This window comes from Bidens hawaiensis, unplaced genomic scaffold (genome assembly GCF_021521415.1).
Source record: "Bidens hawaiensis isolate Kalapana, Puna unplaced genomic scaffold, B.hawaiensis_p1.1 tig00021504_1, whole genome shotgun sequence".
Lineage (NCBI taxonomy): Eukaryota > Viridiplantae > Streptophyta > Magnoliopsida > Asterales > Asteraceae > Bidens > Bidens hawaiensis.
Window position 1 is genome coordinate 238,624 of NW_027493340.1, and position 20,035 is coordinate 258,658.

Sequence of the window (20,035 nt, forward strand, 5' to 3'; positions counted from 1 at the left end):
TTCAACACTTTGGTCAGTAGGGTGGTTCGTATTAGTCCGTCTTAGAAATCTTACCAGTGTATTATTTATCGCTTTTTAAGGTGTCGTGTAAGGTGATAGAGAATCTTGAAAAAATCATGAAAAGATTCTTATGGGGCGTTTCTAGTCATGTGCAAAAAAATCATTAGGTTGCTTGGGAAAGGGTTGTGATTCATAAAGAGAATGGTGGTTTAGGTATCTCAAGGCTTAAGGATGCTAATAATGCTTTGTTTGCGAAGTGGGGTTGGAGATATAAAACAGGAGAAGATGGTCTTTGGAAAAGGATTGTGGACGTTATTCACAATCAGTTAACGGACCGGGACGTGGTTCCCGGAAAAAAAAGGAAATTCGGGTGTGTGGCTAAATATTGCGAAGGTGATAAATAAATTAAAATGGGATGGTAGTACTCTCATGGATTTGATAAAAGGCAAGATTGGAGACGGTAAAAAAATGTGCTTTTAGAGAGACATTTGGGCTGGTAACACAAGTCTAAAAGAAGAGTGCCCTAATTTGTATAAATTGGAAAAGAATAAACTTTGTAAAGTGAATGAAAGGTTTTGAAGGTTAGGTAACAATTTTGAATGGACCTGGTGTTGGATCAAGAATCCCTCTTCTACCCTTGAGTTGAAGGAATGGGAGAAATGCTTCAATCTCATGACCACTGCTCAATTGAGAGATGGGCCTGATGCTTGGGATTGGTAAGGAGACAAAGGAGTGGAATTCTCGGTCAGGTCGGTAAAAAGAATGACCAACATGAATAAAATCGATGGTAATAATTATATTATGAAGTGGTGTAAGTGGGTGCCGGCAAAATGCAATATTCATGCATGGAGAGTGGCGATGAACAGAATTCCTACTCGGAGGGCGCTGGAACACAGAAATATTAGTGTCTCTGACAATGTTTGCGCTTTGTGCGAGGTCGAGGGGGAGTCGGAAAATCATATAACCATGGGCTGCGGTGTGGCGGCGACTATTTGGGAGCACATTAGCCGTTGGTGTAAAGTTCCTCCTATTTTCGGGTTCACGGTTAGAGATCTTTTAAAGCTTCACAAGTCCATTAAGCTTGGAGATATAGAAAAAGAAGTGTTCCATGGGGTTATTATTATTGTTTGTTGGAGAATCTGGAAAGCGAGAAATGACAAGGTGTTTGAGGGTAAAGAAGTCAAAGTGGAAGATATTATTGGGGATATAAAAGTGCTTGGCTTTCCCTGGTAAGTATAAGTCAAAGTATGGATCTATAGATTGGTCTAATTGGTGTAATTTTTCGTTTTTATAGTTTGTTTTTGTTAGTTGCTGGTCTCCGAGTTGTGGAGGTGGCCTGTTAGGGGGGTATTTTTGGTGGTGTTGTTTATAAAATCATAGTTCGAAAAAAAGGTCGTTAGACCCTCTTGTCTATTTTGAATGTCTCACACGTTCTCTACAAGTTATATTTGGTAACCTAAAGATAAAAGAGACCGCGGGGGGGGGGGGGGGTGGAATTTAAAGAAAAGGTAGCCTATAAATGGGCCTAAAGAGTATTGGGCTGGACGGATCATATATTTATTAAACTAAAGGTCAAAATTGTTAACTAATAAAAAGATTTAGTAGCCCATGTATGTTTTATAGTCATGTTATAAACTAACTCATTAGCCCAACCTTGTTTTAGTCCAATTTGAAACTCACCTTTGTGGCCTGGTGTGACAAACTGACAATGTGATATTGTGCAATTACCAAATACACCGGGCTCCATTCATATCTACTTAGGGATGGTAAAGAAACCCGACGTAAATGGGACGGGTAATACTCGACCCATTAGGGTTTGGGACGGGCTTGGGATTAGTTTTAAAATTTTTCGCAGGTTTGGGACAAGTTTGGGATTTCGAATATATCCGATTACCCGACCTGATTACCCGATAACATAAACCCATTTACCCGATTGCATACCCGATATAGATTATTATATTATAAATATACTATATTCCAAATAAATTATTTGTCGAAACTTGGTTATGTTAATTATTTGAGATATTTTATCTTTATGGTAACCATCTTTGTAATCGATTAGTTATATTTTGGGTTTTGAGCGGGGTATACCCGACGGGTATTTTATCAAAACCAGATAGGAAACCCGAAACCCGATGGGAAAACCCGAACCCAACGGCAATTACCCGATTAAAACCCGGCGGGTTTGGGACGGGTTTGGGATGACTTTAATAACCCAAACCCAACCCATTGCCATCCCTATCTACTTATGTAATAGGTCAATGTGCATCTATTTTAAATTGTATAACGAGCTATTTGAACCCGTTATAAAAATTGCTAATATATAACGGGTCCAAATAAACGAGTACCACCCACCACCGTTGTGCGACTGTGCCTCACCGTCACCCTCTAGTCATCGCGGCCCCCACCCCCACCCCACCAACTCAATGACACTAATTCAAATTACTATTTGCTATTAAATAATTTTATTAACAAAAATTTTAACACAAAACAATCTTGTATAGTATAGTAGAACCTTTTAAAGATATGAAACTTGTTTCTAAATCTATAAAAATGAAAACAGAAAACACTCTTCTAAATAATAAACTCTTGTACCAAATGTTGGAAATCAAACATGCCTCTACAACATTTCATCACCGTAACAACTTGTTTAAAAGCCGCAACGCTACAAGGAACCGCCAACCCGTTCTTTTGCTCATACCCAAACTCTTCACCCGCCTTCGCTAACAAAATCTTGAACAATGGGTGAGATAAGCAGCTCGTGGGGACCACAAACCGTTGCCTTTCATCGCCTACATAAACCGCCAAAAACCCTCTCGGGGTGGTGGTGGTGGTGGAGGACGCGTGGTCCTCAACATGGTATCTTAATAATCGTTCCTCTTTAACATAAAACTTATCGCAATTGAAGTATATTCTTCTACGCGTAACTTTCTTGGCAAGTTTCTTAATCGAAGAAAACCGCTTTGGAAACATGTTTAGACTGATAAACACTTGATAATACTTTGATGTCATGGATTGAAATATGATCTACTGACCATGATGGATTTTTAAGGTATTTATAGGTTAATAAGGTTGACACTTGAGTCACCAAGTATGTGTTTAATGATTGATTGGGTACGATGTATTTGTCACTTAGATGGCATAGATAATAAATAATGTTTAGACTTCAACTTTTCTGGCTGTCAAATTGCATGTATATTTTAGTATATTTTGCTGTTAGTGTGAATCAAAATATAAAAACATTATTTTGTTTATAAATAAATATATATATTTTTAATTATATATAATGGGTTAAAACACATGTAGTTGGACGCGACGAAATTTTGAGTATTCATGGGCTTGTTTTCTTCCCTTAAAATAATTGTTTGGTGAATGAGTCGGTCCTCTATATATTGCATCTTTTAAATGTTTAATTAAATAAAATTAAGTTTTTGATGGTTTTTCTAGAAATAAAGCTGTTTTATTAGGATGAGAAATTACAATTAAAATTTTTAATGGGGTTTCACATTTATATTAACTTTTTTTTATTATTAAATTTGGATGACATTTTATTTAAAACATTTTTAAACGTGTGCATTAAAGGCTTGCGTAATACATAAGTAACATATGTTTAGGATATGATTGCACCCTTGTGACTTTTTGCAAACAACCTTTTATGCTTTGACTTCTGATTTTCGTTAATTATGATATAACGTGTGACAATGATATTTGAAACGGTAGTTGCTTCACTTTTTTTGTCGATATTGGATTGTTGTTCAGTGTATCGCTTGTGTAGCCTATGTGAAGCAAGCGGGTACAGATTGAAAAGAATGTGTTGCATGGAAAAGTGAGATGTCCAACATTGAGGGGAAGAATCGACCCTAGAATAGTCACATTTAACCTTAAGAGTAATATCTTAAGATCAATATAATTATAGGGTCAAGTTATTCTACAAAGGGGTTAAAAATGAGAAGGGTGAGAAGGATTATCACCCATTGGATCAAAACTCAAACAAAATCAATGGTTCAAAAAGTGGCGGTGGCAGTTTTGTAATATTAGAGACAATCAAGGGTTTTATCCTACATCTCAAATAAGAATACAAACGGTTTTCTCCCATCGTCTTCTTCACTTCTCTACACTATTTTTCTTCATCTTTTCCTTTAAACACAAACCCTAGCATCTCCATTCTGATAAATTGAATATCAAATAACCTCCATCTCGAATCAATGGCGACATCTCCATCAGCGACAATCATACCTCTGACTAAACCACTGTCATCGGCGGCGACAATACAGATTTCGTTACTTGAAGAACAACCTACTAATACTAAAAAGAGAAAGGCAACAAGCAAATACGTTCTGATGAAGCGAAAAGCAACCTCAAACGACGGTACGTTTTAGGTTTTAATTTTCATTTGTGTCGAGTGTTTGTTGAGAGTCTGTTGTGTTATTGTGTCATATTAGATTATGTGTGTTAAAGTGTTTTTTGAGAGGCTGTTGTGTTATTGTGTCATATTAGATTATTTGTGTTGAGAATTTGTTGAGATGTTGTTGTGTTATTGTGTCATATTAGATTATGTGTGTTAGAGTGTTTGTTGAGAGGCTGTTGTGTTATTGTGTCATATTTGATTATTTGTGTTGAGTGTTTGTTGAGAGGCTATTGTGTTATTGTGTTATATTAGATTATTTATGTTGAGAATTTGTTGAGAGGCTGTTGTGTTATTGTGTCATATTAGATTATGTGTGTTAGAGTGTTTGTTGAGAGGCTGTTGTGTTATTGTGTCATATTTGATTATTTGTGTTGAGTATTTGTTGAGAGGCTATTGTGTTATATTAGATTATTTGTGTTGAGAATTTGTTGAGATGCTGTTGTGTTATTGTGTCATATTAGATTATGTGTGTTAGAGTGTTTGTTGAGAGGCTGTTGTGTTATTGTGTTATATTTGATTATTTGTGCTAGTGTTTGTTGACAGGCTGTTGTGTTATTGTGTTATATTAGATTATTTGTGTTGAGAGTTTGTTGAGATTATTGTGCCGTTTGTGCGGTTAGGCTGTTGTGTTATTGTGTCAATTACCTGTTTTGCTTTTCTTGTGGGTGATGATTTGATGATTCCTATTCAAGTTTTCCGTAACCAAAAAATAACAAAGTCACACAAAGAGAAAGAACCAACAAGCGTTAACAAGAAGAAAGGAGAAGTTCAAAGTAACAGAGAACCGGAAAACAAAAATAGGAAGTTAGTAGCGACTGTTGTTCCAAAACAGAAACAAGAACCAAAATACTTCCCATTTACACATCAGAAGTTAAACATGAGGTGTTCGCCATCAAACCTTACTGATTTCATTGATAATTTGAACAATAACCAGAGAAATGCAGTAATTGAGATGGGGTTTGGTGAAACATTGTCAATTAATACACATAGAGTCCATACTGCTTTTGCTTATTGGCTCCTTGAAAATTATGATCCAGTAACAAACTCGGTGTTTGATGGAGTACTTCGTTTCAATATAACGAATACGTTGATCAATGAAGTTTTTGGAATACCAAATGGTGGCGTGAAGGTACAAACATGGAGAAAACCAAACAAAAAGGATCCTGTTGTAAAAGAATGGAGGAGTCAGTTTGGTGATAGCATATCGAGCAAGATATTTGTAAGCTATTTCAGTGATAAAATGAAGGACAGAAAAGACTCTGGAAGGATGTTCAAGCTTAACTTTTTGGTTATGTTTTTCACTGTAATGGGGGAGACGATGATGAGCAATACTGTCAATCAAAGGTTTTTGACATCGGTAACGAAAAACACTAACACAAGAAGCTTGAATTGGTGTGACTACATTATAGAATGTCTCAAAGAAACACGGAAAGGATGGACCGGTGATGTTGACGCATTTTACAATGGCCCGATGTTGTTACTCACGGTAAAATAATCAATATATATTACACCATGGAAGTTATATAGTATTCTGATTATTGTTTTTTTATTGTTAATTGATTATATATATCTATCAGCGACAGAAACTTTCCGCCAAGAAAAAATGGGTTAAATATTCTAAAATACTTGAAAAGATTGACTACACTACATTGGTGGAGTTTGAGGAAAACCATCTTATAAACAATGGGAAAGACACAATGAAGAAGAGTGTTGAAGAATCGAAAAAGTCATTAAAAGTTATTAAAAAACAAAATCAAAATGATATCCCAACTAATATTCGAGGTATTTAACTTAACCTGCTATGTCTTATTATATTTTGTTTCATTCACTATAGTGTAACATGATTTATTTACTACTAAGATCATTGTACAAAATGCGATTTGTATTAGAAACAGAGTCAGATGAAGATGAGTCCGATGAAGATGACACAATGGAAACAGATGAAGATGAGTCCAATGAAGATGACACAATGGAAACAGAGTCTGGAAAATATAACACAATAGAAACAGAGTCTGGAAAATATAACACAATGGAAACAAAGTCTAGTAAAGATGAATCCCTGGGGACAGAGGAGGTATGATAATTAATCATATTTACATTTTCTTTTTGTTTAAATTTGTAATTAATAAAAAATTGTCTTTGTTTTTACAGATTTTGGCTAATATGTTAAAGAAAGAGCTCAAACAATTTGATGAACATGGGAAGAAAATTGGGTTTTTGTTACAAAAGGGAATTAATCGTTTTTCACAAGGTACGCTGATCAGACAACAAAAAGATGAATGGGAACTTTTGGTAAAGAAGTTTCACAAAAGCGACCAAGATGAAGGTATGCAAGCTAACGTGGGTGTGAAAAATGGAAATGCCATAGACAGTACACCATTTGAAGTTAGTGGATCACAAATGTTAGAGATTGATCAGATGGAACAAGAAGCCATTTCATTAATTAAAAAGAGAAACCTCGTTAACTCTTTTGAGCCCCCAAGTTTTGACTTGCATTTATCTCAACCAACACCACCAACTCCAGAATCAGAGGTGGCAGCAACAAAAAACACAATGAATAATGAAGCTGGAAAAGAAAAGGGTGCACAACCCATACTTGAAGAAGGGCGGGAAAAAAATAAGAACCATGTGGATGAGGTCAAAAAATCGTCTAAAGGTACATATGTATTGTGTCATAAAAAGTGTATTGTGTCATAATATACTGATTGTGTCATATATTAACTGGATTTCAGAAAGCATGAGTTTTGAAGCTGGAAAGAAAAAAACTGAAGACATGGCTACTGAGAAAACAAAGTCGATATTAAAAATGTATATCAGGTCAAAAGAAAAGGTTGTAGCACACATTGTTGAAGAAGGGGAAACACATAAAAAAATGTGGATGAGGTTAAACAATTGGGTCAAGGTACGTACACATATATTGTGTCATAAAGTCTGTTGTGTCATAATCTATTGTGTTATATTTTGATTGTGTCATATTTTAACTTGTTAAAGGCATGATGAGTATTGAAGCTGGAAAGAAAAGAAGGGAGACATGGTTGAGAAAGGGGAAACACAGAAAAAGAAAAAAGTGGACGAGGTTAAACAAACGGGTCAAGGTACATACGCATATATTGTGTCATAAAGTTTGTTGTGTCATAATCTATTGTGTTATATTTTGATTGTGTCATATTTTAACTTGTTAAAGGCATGATGAGTATTGAAGCTCGAAGGAAAAAGAAGGAAGACACGATTGAGAAAGTGGAAACGCAAAAAAAGAAAAAAGTGGATGAGGTTAAACAATCGGGTCAAGGTACGTACGCATATATTGTGTCATAGAGTCTATTCTGTCATAATCTATTGTGTTATATTTTGATTGTGTCATATTTTAACTAGATGAAGGAAAAATTGAAGCTGGAAGGAAAAAGAAGGAAGACACGGTTGAGAAAGTGGAAACGGAGAAAAATAAAAAAGCGGATGAGGTTAAACAAACGGGTCAAGGTACGTACGCATATATTGTGTCATGGAGTCTATTCTGTCATAATCTATTGTGTTATATTTTGATTGTGTCATATTTTAACTAGATGAAGGAAAAAATGAAGCTGGAAGGAAAAAGAAGGAAGACACGGTTGAGAAAGTGGAAACGGAGAAAAGAAAAATGTGAATGATGTTAAACAATCGGGTCAAGGTACGTACACATATATTGTGTCATAAAGTATATTCTGTCATAATCTATTGTGTTATATTTTGATTGTGTCATATTTTAACTAGATGAAGGAAAAATTGAAGCCGGAAGGAAAAAGAAGGAAGACACAATTGAGAAAGTGGAAACGGAGAAAAAGAAAAATGTGGATGATGTTAAACAATCGGGTCAAGGTACGTACGCATATATTGTGTCATAGAGTCTATTCTGTCATAATCTATTGTGTTATATTTTGATTGTGTCATATTTTAACTAGATGAAGGAAAAATTGAAGCTGGAAGGAAAAAGAAGGAAGACACGGTTGAGAAAGTGGAAACGGAGAAAAAGAAAAATGTGGATGATGTTAAACAATCGGGTCAAGGTACGTACGCATATATTGTGTCATAGAGTCTATTCTGTCATAATCTGTTGTGTTATATTTTGATTGTGTCATATTTTAACTAGATGAAGGAAAAATTGAAGCTGGAAGGAAAAAGAAGAAAGACACGGCTGAGAAAGTGGAAACGGAGAAAAAGAAAAAATGTGGATGATGTTAAACAATCGGGTCAAGGTACGTACGCATATATTGTGTCATAAAATCTGTTGTGTCATATTTTGATAGTGTCATATTTTAACTAGATACGGTGAGAAATTGGAAACGGAGAAAAAGAAAAATGTGGATGAGGTTAAACAATCGGGTCAAGGTACGTACGCATATAATCTTTGACATAATCTACTGTGTTATATTTTGATTGTGTCATATTTTTACTATATACGGTTGAGAAAGTGGAAACGGAGAAAAAGAAAAATGTTGATGTGGTTAAATAATCGGGTCAAGGTATGCACGCATATATTGTGTCATAATCTACTATGTCATATTTTGATAGTGTCATATTTTAACTAGATGAAGGTGTTGAACAAGTTGTTGATATTGATAAAACAATAAAGAATTTACCAATCCTTCAAATAGAAGCAAATGACTACATCACACAAGTTAAAAATGTTATTATTGCCGAACCAATTTCAAGTGTAAAACCTCAACAGAATGAGGAACAGGGCAAAAAAAGACCTACAAGAATTAGGAATTTAGCTGAAGCACTGTGTTCTCCTTTCGCTCGAAGACAAGTTGTAATGACAGACAAAAGGACACAATCTGAGAATAATGTTTCATCCTACTTATTTACAGGGATCGAATACATTTGGTACAAAACCTTTTAAATTTTATTACAAAAGTTAACACAATGATCTTTGTATAGTTACTTTATTAATTGTTATCCGTTTTTTTTTCCAGGGATTTTGTATTCTTGATTAAAGATGTTATATCATTGCCAAGAGTTGAATTGGAAGGTTTGATGCCAGGAGTTGAATTACATGCCGATGTTATAAATGTGTGGTCACATATTTTAAACGATGAAGAGAAGACCAGGGGAAAGAAATCTGTACATTGTCTGTTTTGCAATGTCCCAATGATTGTAAGTACATTGTGTCATTGTGTCGTTGTGGGTCATAGTATATGTTTTGTGTAATATTTACATATTTTTCCTTATCTAATACTATTGTATATAGTTTGACTTTAATGCAGATGAGGGGAACAGATCTGATCAGTTCAGGAGTAAAATGACTGAACTTTTAAAGAAAGAAAAAATGGAAACTATTGAAGACATTGATATTGTATTTGTACCAATTATTCAGGCACACCTCTTTTATGTCATATGCTTCAACCTAAAAGACATAAGGATTATTCTCATTGACAACATGGCATCAACTTTAAGCTCTGAAGAGAAATACAATGGTTACGAAAAAAAACAGTAAGTATACAAAATTGATCATATTTCACGCCTATTTTCTTTTTGTTTTCAGAAAACACAAACTAATTTTTTGTTTTTTTTTCAGAAACAAGCTTTTGAAGCTTACCTTGATCATATATCACATCCGAAGGCAATCCTTATGAAAGCTGCAAAAATTGAAGAATTGCAAATGCCATGGAAAACCTCAACCAATTACATTGATTGTGGGATTTTTTTGATGAGGCATATGGAGACTTATAAGGGTGAGGAAGCGAAGAATTGGACATGTGGATTCTTGAAGGAGGAAACCAAAAGGCAAGAGGCGCAAATCATTGATTTACGCAAGAAGTATGCCGCTAAGATTGTTTTGCATGACATAAATGAGAACAAAAACTTTGTTACAGAAAGGGTTAAACTTTACATGGCAAAATCAGCAGCAGACAGAAAAAAACTCCAAAGTAAGGTGAAAAAGAGAATACTCAAAAGGTTGGCTAGAGAAGTAGATTGAAGACAGAATATATGGTTGGTATGTGTGTTGTTTTTTAAACTTGAATGTATTTTGGTTCGTCTTGAATGTTATATGAAACATGCATTGTATGATCGTATTTGTCAATCTTAATATTACTATGTTTATGGCACAATGACCATGTTAAAAAGCTGAAGTATAAAAGCTAGAAATATGACATAATGAGAATTTGACACAATGACCATTATTACACAATGTATAAAATATGACACAATGACCATGTTAAAATTGATTAGTTTGAATGGTTTATGACAGCTGAAATATAAAAGCTAGATATATGACACAATATAAAAGCTTGAAATATGACCATGTTAAAAAGCTGAAGTATAAAAGCTAGAAATATGACACAATGAGAATTTGACACAATGACCATTATTACATAATGTATAAAATATGACAATGACCATGTTATAACTGATTAGTTTGAATGGTTTATGACAGCTGAAATATAAAAGCTAGAAATATGACACAATGAAAATTTGCTTCTTTCTCTTTAATGCTTAAAGATTTAGACCAAAAACAATGACCATTATAACACAACATATAAAATATGACACAATGTGAATTTGACACAATAACCATTATTACACAATAAAACTTCTGAACTGGTTGTTGCTTCTTTCTCTAATGCTTAACATTTAAACCAAAAACATTCCAGTATGACACAATGATCATTATAACACAATATATAATATATGACACAATAATAAAAGCTAAAAGTAAGCCACTCAATCCAGACACAAAAAATCCAGTATGACACAATGAGAATTAGATACAATGACCATTATTAAACAATAAACTAAAGTAAAGATTTATTGAGACTCTGAATCTTGCAAACAAGAAACTCCTGAATTGGTTGTTGCTTCTTTCTCTTTAATGCTTTGTAAGTATAACTTGCAAGTGCGTATATTGTGACCAACACCTTTGTAGAAACCACGTCCCCTTTGTTTGTCCCCAGCTTTACTAATTGCTATCTCACGAGCTAACTTGAAACGTTTATGACTCCCACAACCTTTTGTTCTTGTTCTAACAGGATTTCTAATTATAACACTACATGGTTCTCTCATTCCAGTCATTTCTGCAAATCTATCTCTTCTGCTAGGGGGTGGGGCAACAACTTGAGCCTCATCAGCCTTAGACATGTAATCTTTGACATAATCTTTATAAAGACACAATTGTTCTTTGTTACTAACCAATTTATTTATATTATACTCGTGAGCAAACCTAAGTTGACGAAGAACAGCTTCAACATCTGCACGATTTTCCCCAAACTCTTCGGGCCTAAAAGAAGAAAGTGACGTATTTGAAATAGCTTCCTTTCTCCATCGCCTAACAATATACTTCTTCGGGAATTCTGTTATGAAACTAATTCTAAGAACATAAAAAATATGTCTGCATAGTAATCCGAACAATTCAAATCTTCTGCGGCTACATGATATTGTTTGATCTGCACCTCGATACATAACCTACACAAAAAGAACACAAACAAAAAGGATTAACAGAAATACACAATGATGCAATGAATAACATTAATATAATGACACAATGAATAACATTAATATTACATAATGAAAAGCAAATATAAGAAAAAAAAAATAAAAAGAAACAGGAACTGAAACCTCAAAAAATGTAGAGCATGGCTGCTTCAAATCCTCAATTTCAAACTTCAAAAAATCACCAATTGTTTGTCTAGCAACAGAAGCACAACTATGAATACCATCCTCTATCTCCAGTTGTTGATAAAAAAAAATCGTCCGTGTAAAAATTTTTGCAGCTTGACTCTCAAGAACGAACGTCGGATTCATAAATCCAGGAATGGTGTATCGAGAGTGGTGATCATTTCCTCTATGTTCATACCATTAAGATTCAACTGCCGCTTCAAAGTGACTAAAAAACTCAACTAATGTTGACCTTGGATTACAAAATTGGTTAAAAAATGGTTCTCACTTTCTGATCTTGATATGGTACGCATAAGTCCAGAAAAATTCTCTTGTAGATAATACGTAGGTATCCAGTCTTTTCTAATCTTATAAAGATCATCCAACCACTCATGATCACTTAAGCCATATTCAGAAAGCATTGAGGTCCATTTCTCTTCAAACTCATCCGTTGTAATAGAATCTGTCCATACAATCTGAGCTAATTTTTCTTTGAACTCAGCAACATTAGGCGTCGCTGGCCCAACCTACAAAAGAAAAAAAAACAGTAAAAAAATGACACAATGCATAAACATGACACAATACAGAAACAGAGTAATGCATAAATATGACACAATACAGAAACAGAGTAATGCATAAATATGACACAATGCATAAACATGACACAATACAGAAACAGAGTATTGCATAAATATGACACAATACAGAAACAGAGTAATGCATAAATATGACACAATGCATAAATATGACACAATACATAAACAGAGTAATGCATAAATATGACACAATACAGAAACAGAGTAATGCATACATATGACACAATACAGAAACAGAGTAATGCATAAATATGACACAATACCTTACTAGTCACTTTCTCCCACATATGCCACATACATAATCTATGTCGGCTATTTGGAAAAACATCCTGAATAGCCCTCTTCATAGCAGCATCTTGGTCAGTAACAACTACTTTAGGTGCAGAACCAAAAGCATTAGCATATGCCCTCAATAACCACCTGTATGTGTCAGCAGTTTCAGATCCAAGAAGCGTAGCACCAAGTGTAATATTCCTATTGTGGTTATCTATACCAGTGAAAGGGACAAACACCATATCATACCTAGAAAACAAAATCAAAAAGTTAAAAACAAAAAAAATGACACAATGAATGAAGAAAGACACAATGAAATTTTGAGTCTTACTTGTTTGATCGATAGGTCGCATCAAACCCTACAACATCACCAAAAACCAAGTAACTTTTCTTCGAATTCTCATCAGCCCAGAACAAACCACCTAAAGTCCCGTCTTCTTTAATAGTGTAATCAAATGAAAAATTGGGACAATGCGTCTTTTTCTTCTCACGACGTTTAATTACCATATCTGCATCGTATTCACTAATGTATTCGCTTTGACGCGTCTTAAAATTCTTAAAGTCATTCTTTGTTGCACCTACCTGCTCATAACCACCATACAAACTCTTCAAAATATTAAACACTCTAACAGGCCCTAGATTTACTTGAGACAACGCCTGAATAGCACTTTCTTTTACGTAATCTACCCTTCTCGCAGATGTTAAAAACTGAATATCATCTTTATGCACGAAACTGTGGTTATGCTCTTCTTCAAAATCTTTAACCTCATACTTGTTGTTATCATTCAACCTAAACTTAATATGCGCACCGCATCCGGTTCTCTTCGATGGTTTCCTACGCTTTCTTTTACCATTATTTGCATCATCTAATGTACTATACACACTTCCACTTTTAAACCCTTCCTTAGAACAAACATAATACTTCAACTTCAGAACACCATGATTAGTGTATGCACTATTCTTTCTAACACTAAAACCACTAGCATGAGCATAGTTAACATAAAAACCATAGGCAAGCTCAACAGAATCAAACACCATACCTTTAACAGGTTTAAGTGATTGACTCACAACAGGTTTGTAATATATTTTTCCAGACCTCGGGGATACACGTTCTTCACCAAGTTCATTGTAAACTCCAACATCTAAATCAATAAAAGTCTGTTAAGTATACACAAATTTCAATATAAAATATAGCACAATGCTAGCAGAAACTATTTTATCAGTAAGACACAATGATGTTACAAAAAGGCACAATACTTGAGAGTTTGTTGAGAGGCTGTTGTGTTATTGTGTCATATTAGATTATGTGTTGAGAGTTTTATTGAGAGGCTGTTGTGTTATTGTGTCATATTTGATTATTTGTGTTCGAGTGTTTTGTTGAGAGGCTGTTGTGTTATTGTGTCATATTAGATTATGTGTGTTGAGTGTTTGTTGACAGGCTGTTGTGTTATTGTGTTATATTAGATTATTTGTGTTGAGTGTTTGTTGAGAGGCTGTTGTGTTATTGTGTCATATTTGATTATTTGTGTTGAGAGTTTGTTTAGAGGTGGTTGTGTTATTGTGTCATATTTGATTATTTGTGTTCGAGTGTTTGTTGAGATTATTGTGCCGTTTGTGCGGTTAGGCCATTGTGTTATTGTGTCAATTACGTGTTTTGCTTTTATTGCGGGTGATGATTTGATGATTCCTATTTAAGTTGAAGCAAAACATTAAATCGATTCAATACACTTTGAATCAAAAAATCGGATGAGAAATAAACTGAATCAATCAACTGAATCAAAATCAATTGAAGAGAAAAAATCATACCAGATCCATCATCGTTCATGGTAGAATTTGTATCTGAATTCGCACCAAATCCTTCATCGTTCATAGCTTGAGTTTGTAATCTTCGATTTGATTTCACCGATTAAGATGTATAATTTGTTTAGATTTGTTGATCGATTCTTATATGGTCGATTACGATATATGGGTACCCTGTGATATAACGATCTGAGTTTAGAAAATAAACCAATAAAGTTCCAAAAATACCCTTCCTTCCTAAAATCAGGTTGATGGGAAGATTGTCATGTGTCATAATCCTATTCCTTCTCATCCTTCTCATTTTTTAATCCCTTTGTATTTTAACTTTACCCTATAATTATAATAGATGTATTCGTGTAGCAATACTAAGTGCTTTTTATTAGTGAATAAAAAGCTAAGGATGGAGTTTATCCTGGTTGGTTGGAAAGAATAAGCAATTAACTATAAATGTATGCTATTAAAATGAATTATCATTATACAAGTGGTGATGATTGATTAATAGTTTTTATGTGGGTTTGACTCTTTAAGGATTAAACTTTTTATAAAGTTAATGGAATTATTTAGTAAGGTTATTATATAAGTATCACATAGTAGCGGTTGTTAATTGTCAGATGAAGTTCATGATGAGTTTCTAAAAAAGTTTGAGAACACGTCAATATCAGTTATCAGGAATCGAGGGGTTAGGCTAACACTTGGTTAAAGATCAAAATGGATGATGGATGGCATAGAGATGCACAAAAAAAAACCCGAACCCGGAACCTGTCCTGAATAAATACCCGGAACCGGTTTTCTTATACCCGAACATGTAACCGACCCTACCCATAAGGTACGAATATGGTATGCATTTCAATACAAAAACCCGTAGCCGGAACCGGACCCGATTTATACTCGATAATACCCGAAAACCAGAACCGGGTTTTTCCAATACCCGAAACCAGGTTTTACAAATACCCGGTCTATACCCTAAATTACCGGGAAAATACCCGAAAAATACCCCTAAAAAGTGCAACCCCGTAAAAAAATCCAATATATACAAAAAAAAAAAACAGAAAAAAGCTGAAAAAAACCCAAAAATAGGGTTTTTTCAATACCCGAAAATAGGGTATTCAAATACCAGGTTTCAGGAATACCCGACCTGTAGGTCCCCGCGGGGCGTCGCTGATCGATACGAGATCCGCACGAGGTCTAGGAGTGCGGAATCCTCCTAGACTCGTTTATGGTGTAGAAGACGAAGAACACGATTACACACAAACAAACACACGAACAAACACACGTTACAATAAACAAAGACTCGTTGTATTGCAACTGGAAACACGTGATATCAATCACTGATTACACAAACTCGTAAACTCGTACAATACTTGATCTATCAATAATCCTTAATTACTAACCTAGCCGATACGATACATATATATCAGACGACAACTTCGCTTGGCATGTTCAGGCGAAGTTGTTCCTAACTTCGCTTGTTCCACAAGTTCGCCTATACAAGCGAACTTGTGAGAACTTCGCTTACATACAAAACACAAATCCAACTAACTCGATTACAGACACTATATACTGAACTACTGACATCATGTACCAACAGACTCCCCCTTGGCAGTAGCTTCATATCTTTATCTTCAAACACGTGTCTTGTAATCTTGAACAATCTTGGATCTTTCGTCTTCAAGCATGAACTCCTTCTCGTACACATACCGAAACAACTCTTTGATATTTCTTCGCTTCGTCTTTCCAAGCAGGAATATAAAATATCTTCTTCTCATTCAGCACCTGCAGATCAGCTTGAGACAAGTTCACTAGATGCATCGGATCATATACTCTCAGCAGCTTTTGTCCATCGTCGTCCTCCATTACTGGTTCAACTGTTTCACAATCTACATACCACCACTTCAGATCTTTCAGCACATCCTTGGGCATTTGTTTCATCGGCACTTCTTTTAAACACCGGATTGGCTTATACTTCATGATCATCCAAGGCTTGTCATCTGCTCTCATTCCTCTATCTTTGTCTTCAATAAGTTTTCCCTTTTGTGGTTTCAACAGCTCGAACTTCTTCTCTTTTATACTTTCCTTCCAAACAATCTTCCCAATGACTCTAGCCATGTTATCATCACTTCTGTTTATCAACCCCAATCTGGCTAAGTCCTTCACTTCGCACTCAGGTAACGTATTCAACGATCTCAACAGCCTTTTGAAATACTGAACACCATCATACCTTTTAATCACAAAGAGCCTCAACTGCTCATCATATATCCAGCATATAATCCCCTTTCTCGATTCAGCATAACCTCTAATGTTGTAACTTTTCTTGAACATAGTAGGGACCGCCGGTTTCTTCGTTTTTACAAACCATTGAGCATAGCCTTCTTTCCATCTTGGCTGCTCTTCCCATTCCGTCTCATCACTTCCCATATCTTTACTCATATCTGCCTTATCAACATCCGGAATCTCATGCTCCATAAAATCCTCTACTATCTCTCCCTCTTCAATATCATTATCAATAACAATCACTGCACCAATCTTCTCTATCTCTTCAACTGGTAATACATCATCATCACCTATAAACTCATCATCCATCTCCTCAACATCCACGACCACCACCTCATCACCTGTATCGCCCGCTGCACTTGTTGACTCCCCCTGAGATGTGGAAGTCCCAAGAGCTTGTTCAGTTCTTGGCAACTCTCCACCTGCACCTTTCGATGCATTGGGATCATCGTCTCGATCATTTCGCTTCTTAGTCCTCAGCTCATCGCCTTTACAGCTCGTCTCCCCCTGAGATGCCAAGAACTCCTTCAAAGCATCAATGATTTTGCCATGTTCTATCAGCAGGGACGACTGTATCTGATTCTCTGCAACGAGGCGCTGAATAGCATGGGTCTGGATAAGATTCACCCTTGATTGTTCTGCCACGACCCGTTCAAGTGCTGCTATTCGTTCAGTGTCGGATAAGGTTGCATCGAAATCAAACCTCAGATGTGATATGTCTTGAATGTACTGAGGAGGGATTTCCAATGTAACCGGGACCTCAGAAGTAGGTGTAAACGTAACCGCAGGTGGTATCGTCACCGACAACCCTGCAGTGGCCACCACTGTTGACTCAATAAATCTTGCCACGACCTCCGTTGGAGTAAGAGTTGGAGGTGGCAAGGATACAATCTCCGGAGTCGATAGGTGGAATGTAGTGGGTGGGAGGCCAAATGAAGATGAGGTAGCCACCACGGGAACATCCGTGGCGCTTGGCCTTGTAACTGGCAACGATGAAGGTACAATAGTCATACCGGACAGTGCGGGTGGAGTGAAACGAACCACCCTTGAGCTCTCACCAGCTCCTGAACCTGCACCTGTCCGTTCCCTTCTTGATCTGCGAACCAACTGATGTACTTCTTCCTCATAATCTGACTCGCTGTCATCATCGGTTCTCTTCCTTTTCCCATGAATTCGTTCTTGAGTTACCAAAATTCGTCTCGCTTCAGCCACATCATCATCAGAATCAGAATCAGCCACCGTTGTAGCTGCCCTAGTCACATTCACACTCGAAACCCTTTCAACTGAGACTTGCACATTTTCCTCAGGGTCAACCCTCTCCATATCAAAGAATCCTTGATCGCAAAACGCAGCATCAAGGTCTACATTCTCCTCCGGTGACACAACAGGAGCAGTAGGTATAGCTTGAGGTGCTCCAGCCTGTTGTGGTTGAGGATCCCGAAACTCGTCCCCACGAGCTGGAACATACTCCGGGTTGATCAAGTACCCGAATAATGGAGTATGTCGAGAACGGAGCTCAGGTTTACTCCTCGCACTGGAAGATCTGCACTGGGCGAAAATCCTTTTGCTTACACTTTCCACGTAACGAATCGGGCGACGCTGAGGTAACGTGGGAGCAACATGATTCAAGATCATTTGGAGGAATCTTGGATACATGAGAAATCTCTCACGCGCCACCGCTCTTCTCTGACGATCAATCTCATAGAATACCATCTGACTAAAGCTGTAACGTTTATTGTAAGTCAGAGCAGTCATCGCCGACTACATGGTCGCGCCCATCCCATCAGTACCAGCCTTTCTCCCTGACATACACACGATCATCACGTGCATGAGAAAGCGCCACTGGTCTAGCAAGAACCCCTTGCGTCTCTGAGTATCCCCCAAGGGACCAGAATATCCCATCCTCAGAAACGCACCATTTCGGAATGGAGCTACAAAGTCTGTCTGATCGTCTCTTGTTTCATCTTCGAACCGCAAAGCCGCCCGGATCTGTTCAGACGAGAACTGAACAATCTGATTGTTGACCGTTGCTCGCATAACCGGGGGCTCGACTCGACAGTCATATTCCACTGTCTGCCAAAAATCCTCAATGTTTGGCAAGGATATCGGCAGTGTTGTGGTAATCGCGTGGAATATACGCGAGCGGAGAAGAAATGTGATGATCTCGCGGAAATCATCAACACCGCTCGCATCCGGGTCTAATGTTATGTACATGTTATGGCCCGGAAAAAACTGTCGTTGGTTGTCTCCTCCGTCATCACCACCTGCACCACCTGCTCCAGCTACAGCAGCCATTTCTGCAACAAACAGGCTAAGTTAGATAAACGTCAAGGCAAATCACAAGTTCGCCTGTTACCAAGAGCGAAGTTATGATTTATTCTGTATAGGCGAAGTTAGAGGTGGGGCGAAGTTGTTCCCAACTTCGCCTCAACTTGAACTTCGCCTGTTAACAGTTAATTAAAAATAAAAGGGCCAGGCGAAGTTAATGATAACTTCGCCTAACCACAACATCGCCTCATAAACTGTTAAATAATTAATTATCAGGCGAAGTTAAACCTCAGGCGAAGTTACGGATAACTTTGCCTAAACTGTAACTTCGCCGAATATGAATCGGCAACAGTTTAGTATGTTCAATCGACGTGTAGTTGGTGAATTTGGAGATTGTGGTCAGTTAAACACAAGATTTGACACGATTTAGACGATTAATATGATTACGACCACGTGACAATAAGTTTGAAAATCGGGTGTTAAGGTTTCGAAAGAACGAGGTCGCGAATCGGGTCGTAACGACCTTTGATTAAACTCAATGACAGTGATTATAAGATACTACAACCTACACACCTTTAAATCGGATTCGAATCGAGAAAAAAATAACACGGATTGAGTCGGTATATAACTTCGCTTAGGGTTTCAGGAAGATAAGTTCGCCTGGTTTGAAAATAATGAACAGTTTGACCAATAAAAATCCTTTATATAGGGGCAAAGTTATACAGGCGAAGTTATGGATAACTTCGCATGCAATAGGCGAAGTTATGGATAACTTCGCCGATATTAAATT

At 36.5% G+C, this 20,035-nt stretch overlaps 2 protein-coding genes across 2 annotated transcripts; both read right to left on the minus strand.

Moving 5' to 3' along the window:
• Positions 1–2,574: 2,574 nt before the first annotated feature.
• Positions 2,575–3,012, minus strand: LOC143563655 (indole-3-acetic acid-induced protein ARG7-like). The gene has a single exon (XM_077051150.1). The coding sequence runs from the start codon at positions 3,010–3,012 to the stop codon at positions 2,575–2,577; it is 438 nt and encodes a 145-aa protein (XP_076907265.1).
• An 8,179-nt stretch (positions 3,013–11,191) lies between these two features.
• Positions 11,192–14,776, minus strand: LOC143563656 (protein FAR1-RELATED SEQUENCE 5-like). Its single transcript, XM_077051151.1, has 7 exons — positions 14,713–14,776; positions 14,556–14,593; positions 13,238–14,064; positions 12,897–13,155; positions 12,383–12,564; positions 11,999–12,224; positions 11,192–11,845 (listed from the first exon to the last, which is right to left on the minus strand). The coding sequence occupies exons 1-7, from the start codon at positions 14,774–14,776 to the stop codon at positions 11,192–11,194; spliced, it is 2,250 nt and encodes a 749-aa protein (XP_076907266.1).
• Positions 14,777–20,035: the final 5,259 nt, after the last annotated feature.

Excerpts from the sequence above, each read along its gene's own strand:
- LOC143563655 (XM_077051150.1), bottom strand. The coding sequence starts at position 3,012 with ATGACATCAAAGTATTATCAAGTGTTTATCAGTCTAAACATGTTTCCA.
- LOC143563656 (XM_077051151.1), bottom strand. The coding sequence starts at position 14,776 with ATGAACGATGAAGGATTTGGTGCGAATTCAGATACAAATTCTACCATG. Across the intron at positions 14,065-14,555 it reads CCGCAATAAAAGCAAAACAC|ACTTTTATTGATTTAGATGT; the intron begins GTAATTGACACA and ends TATACTTAACAG. Across the intron at positions 12,565-12,896 it reads GGGAGAAAGTGACTAGTAAG|GTTGGGCCAGCGACGCCTAA; the intron begins GTATTGTGTCAT and ends TTTCTTTTGTAG.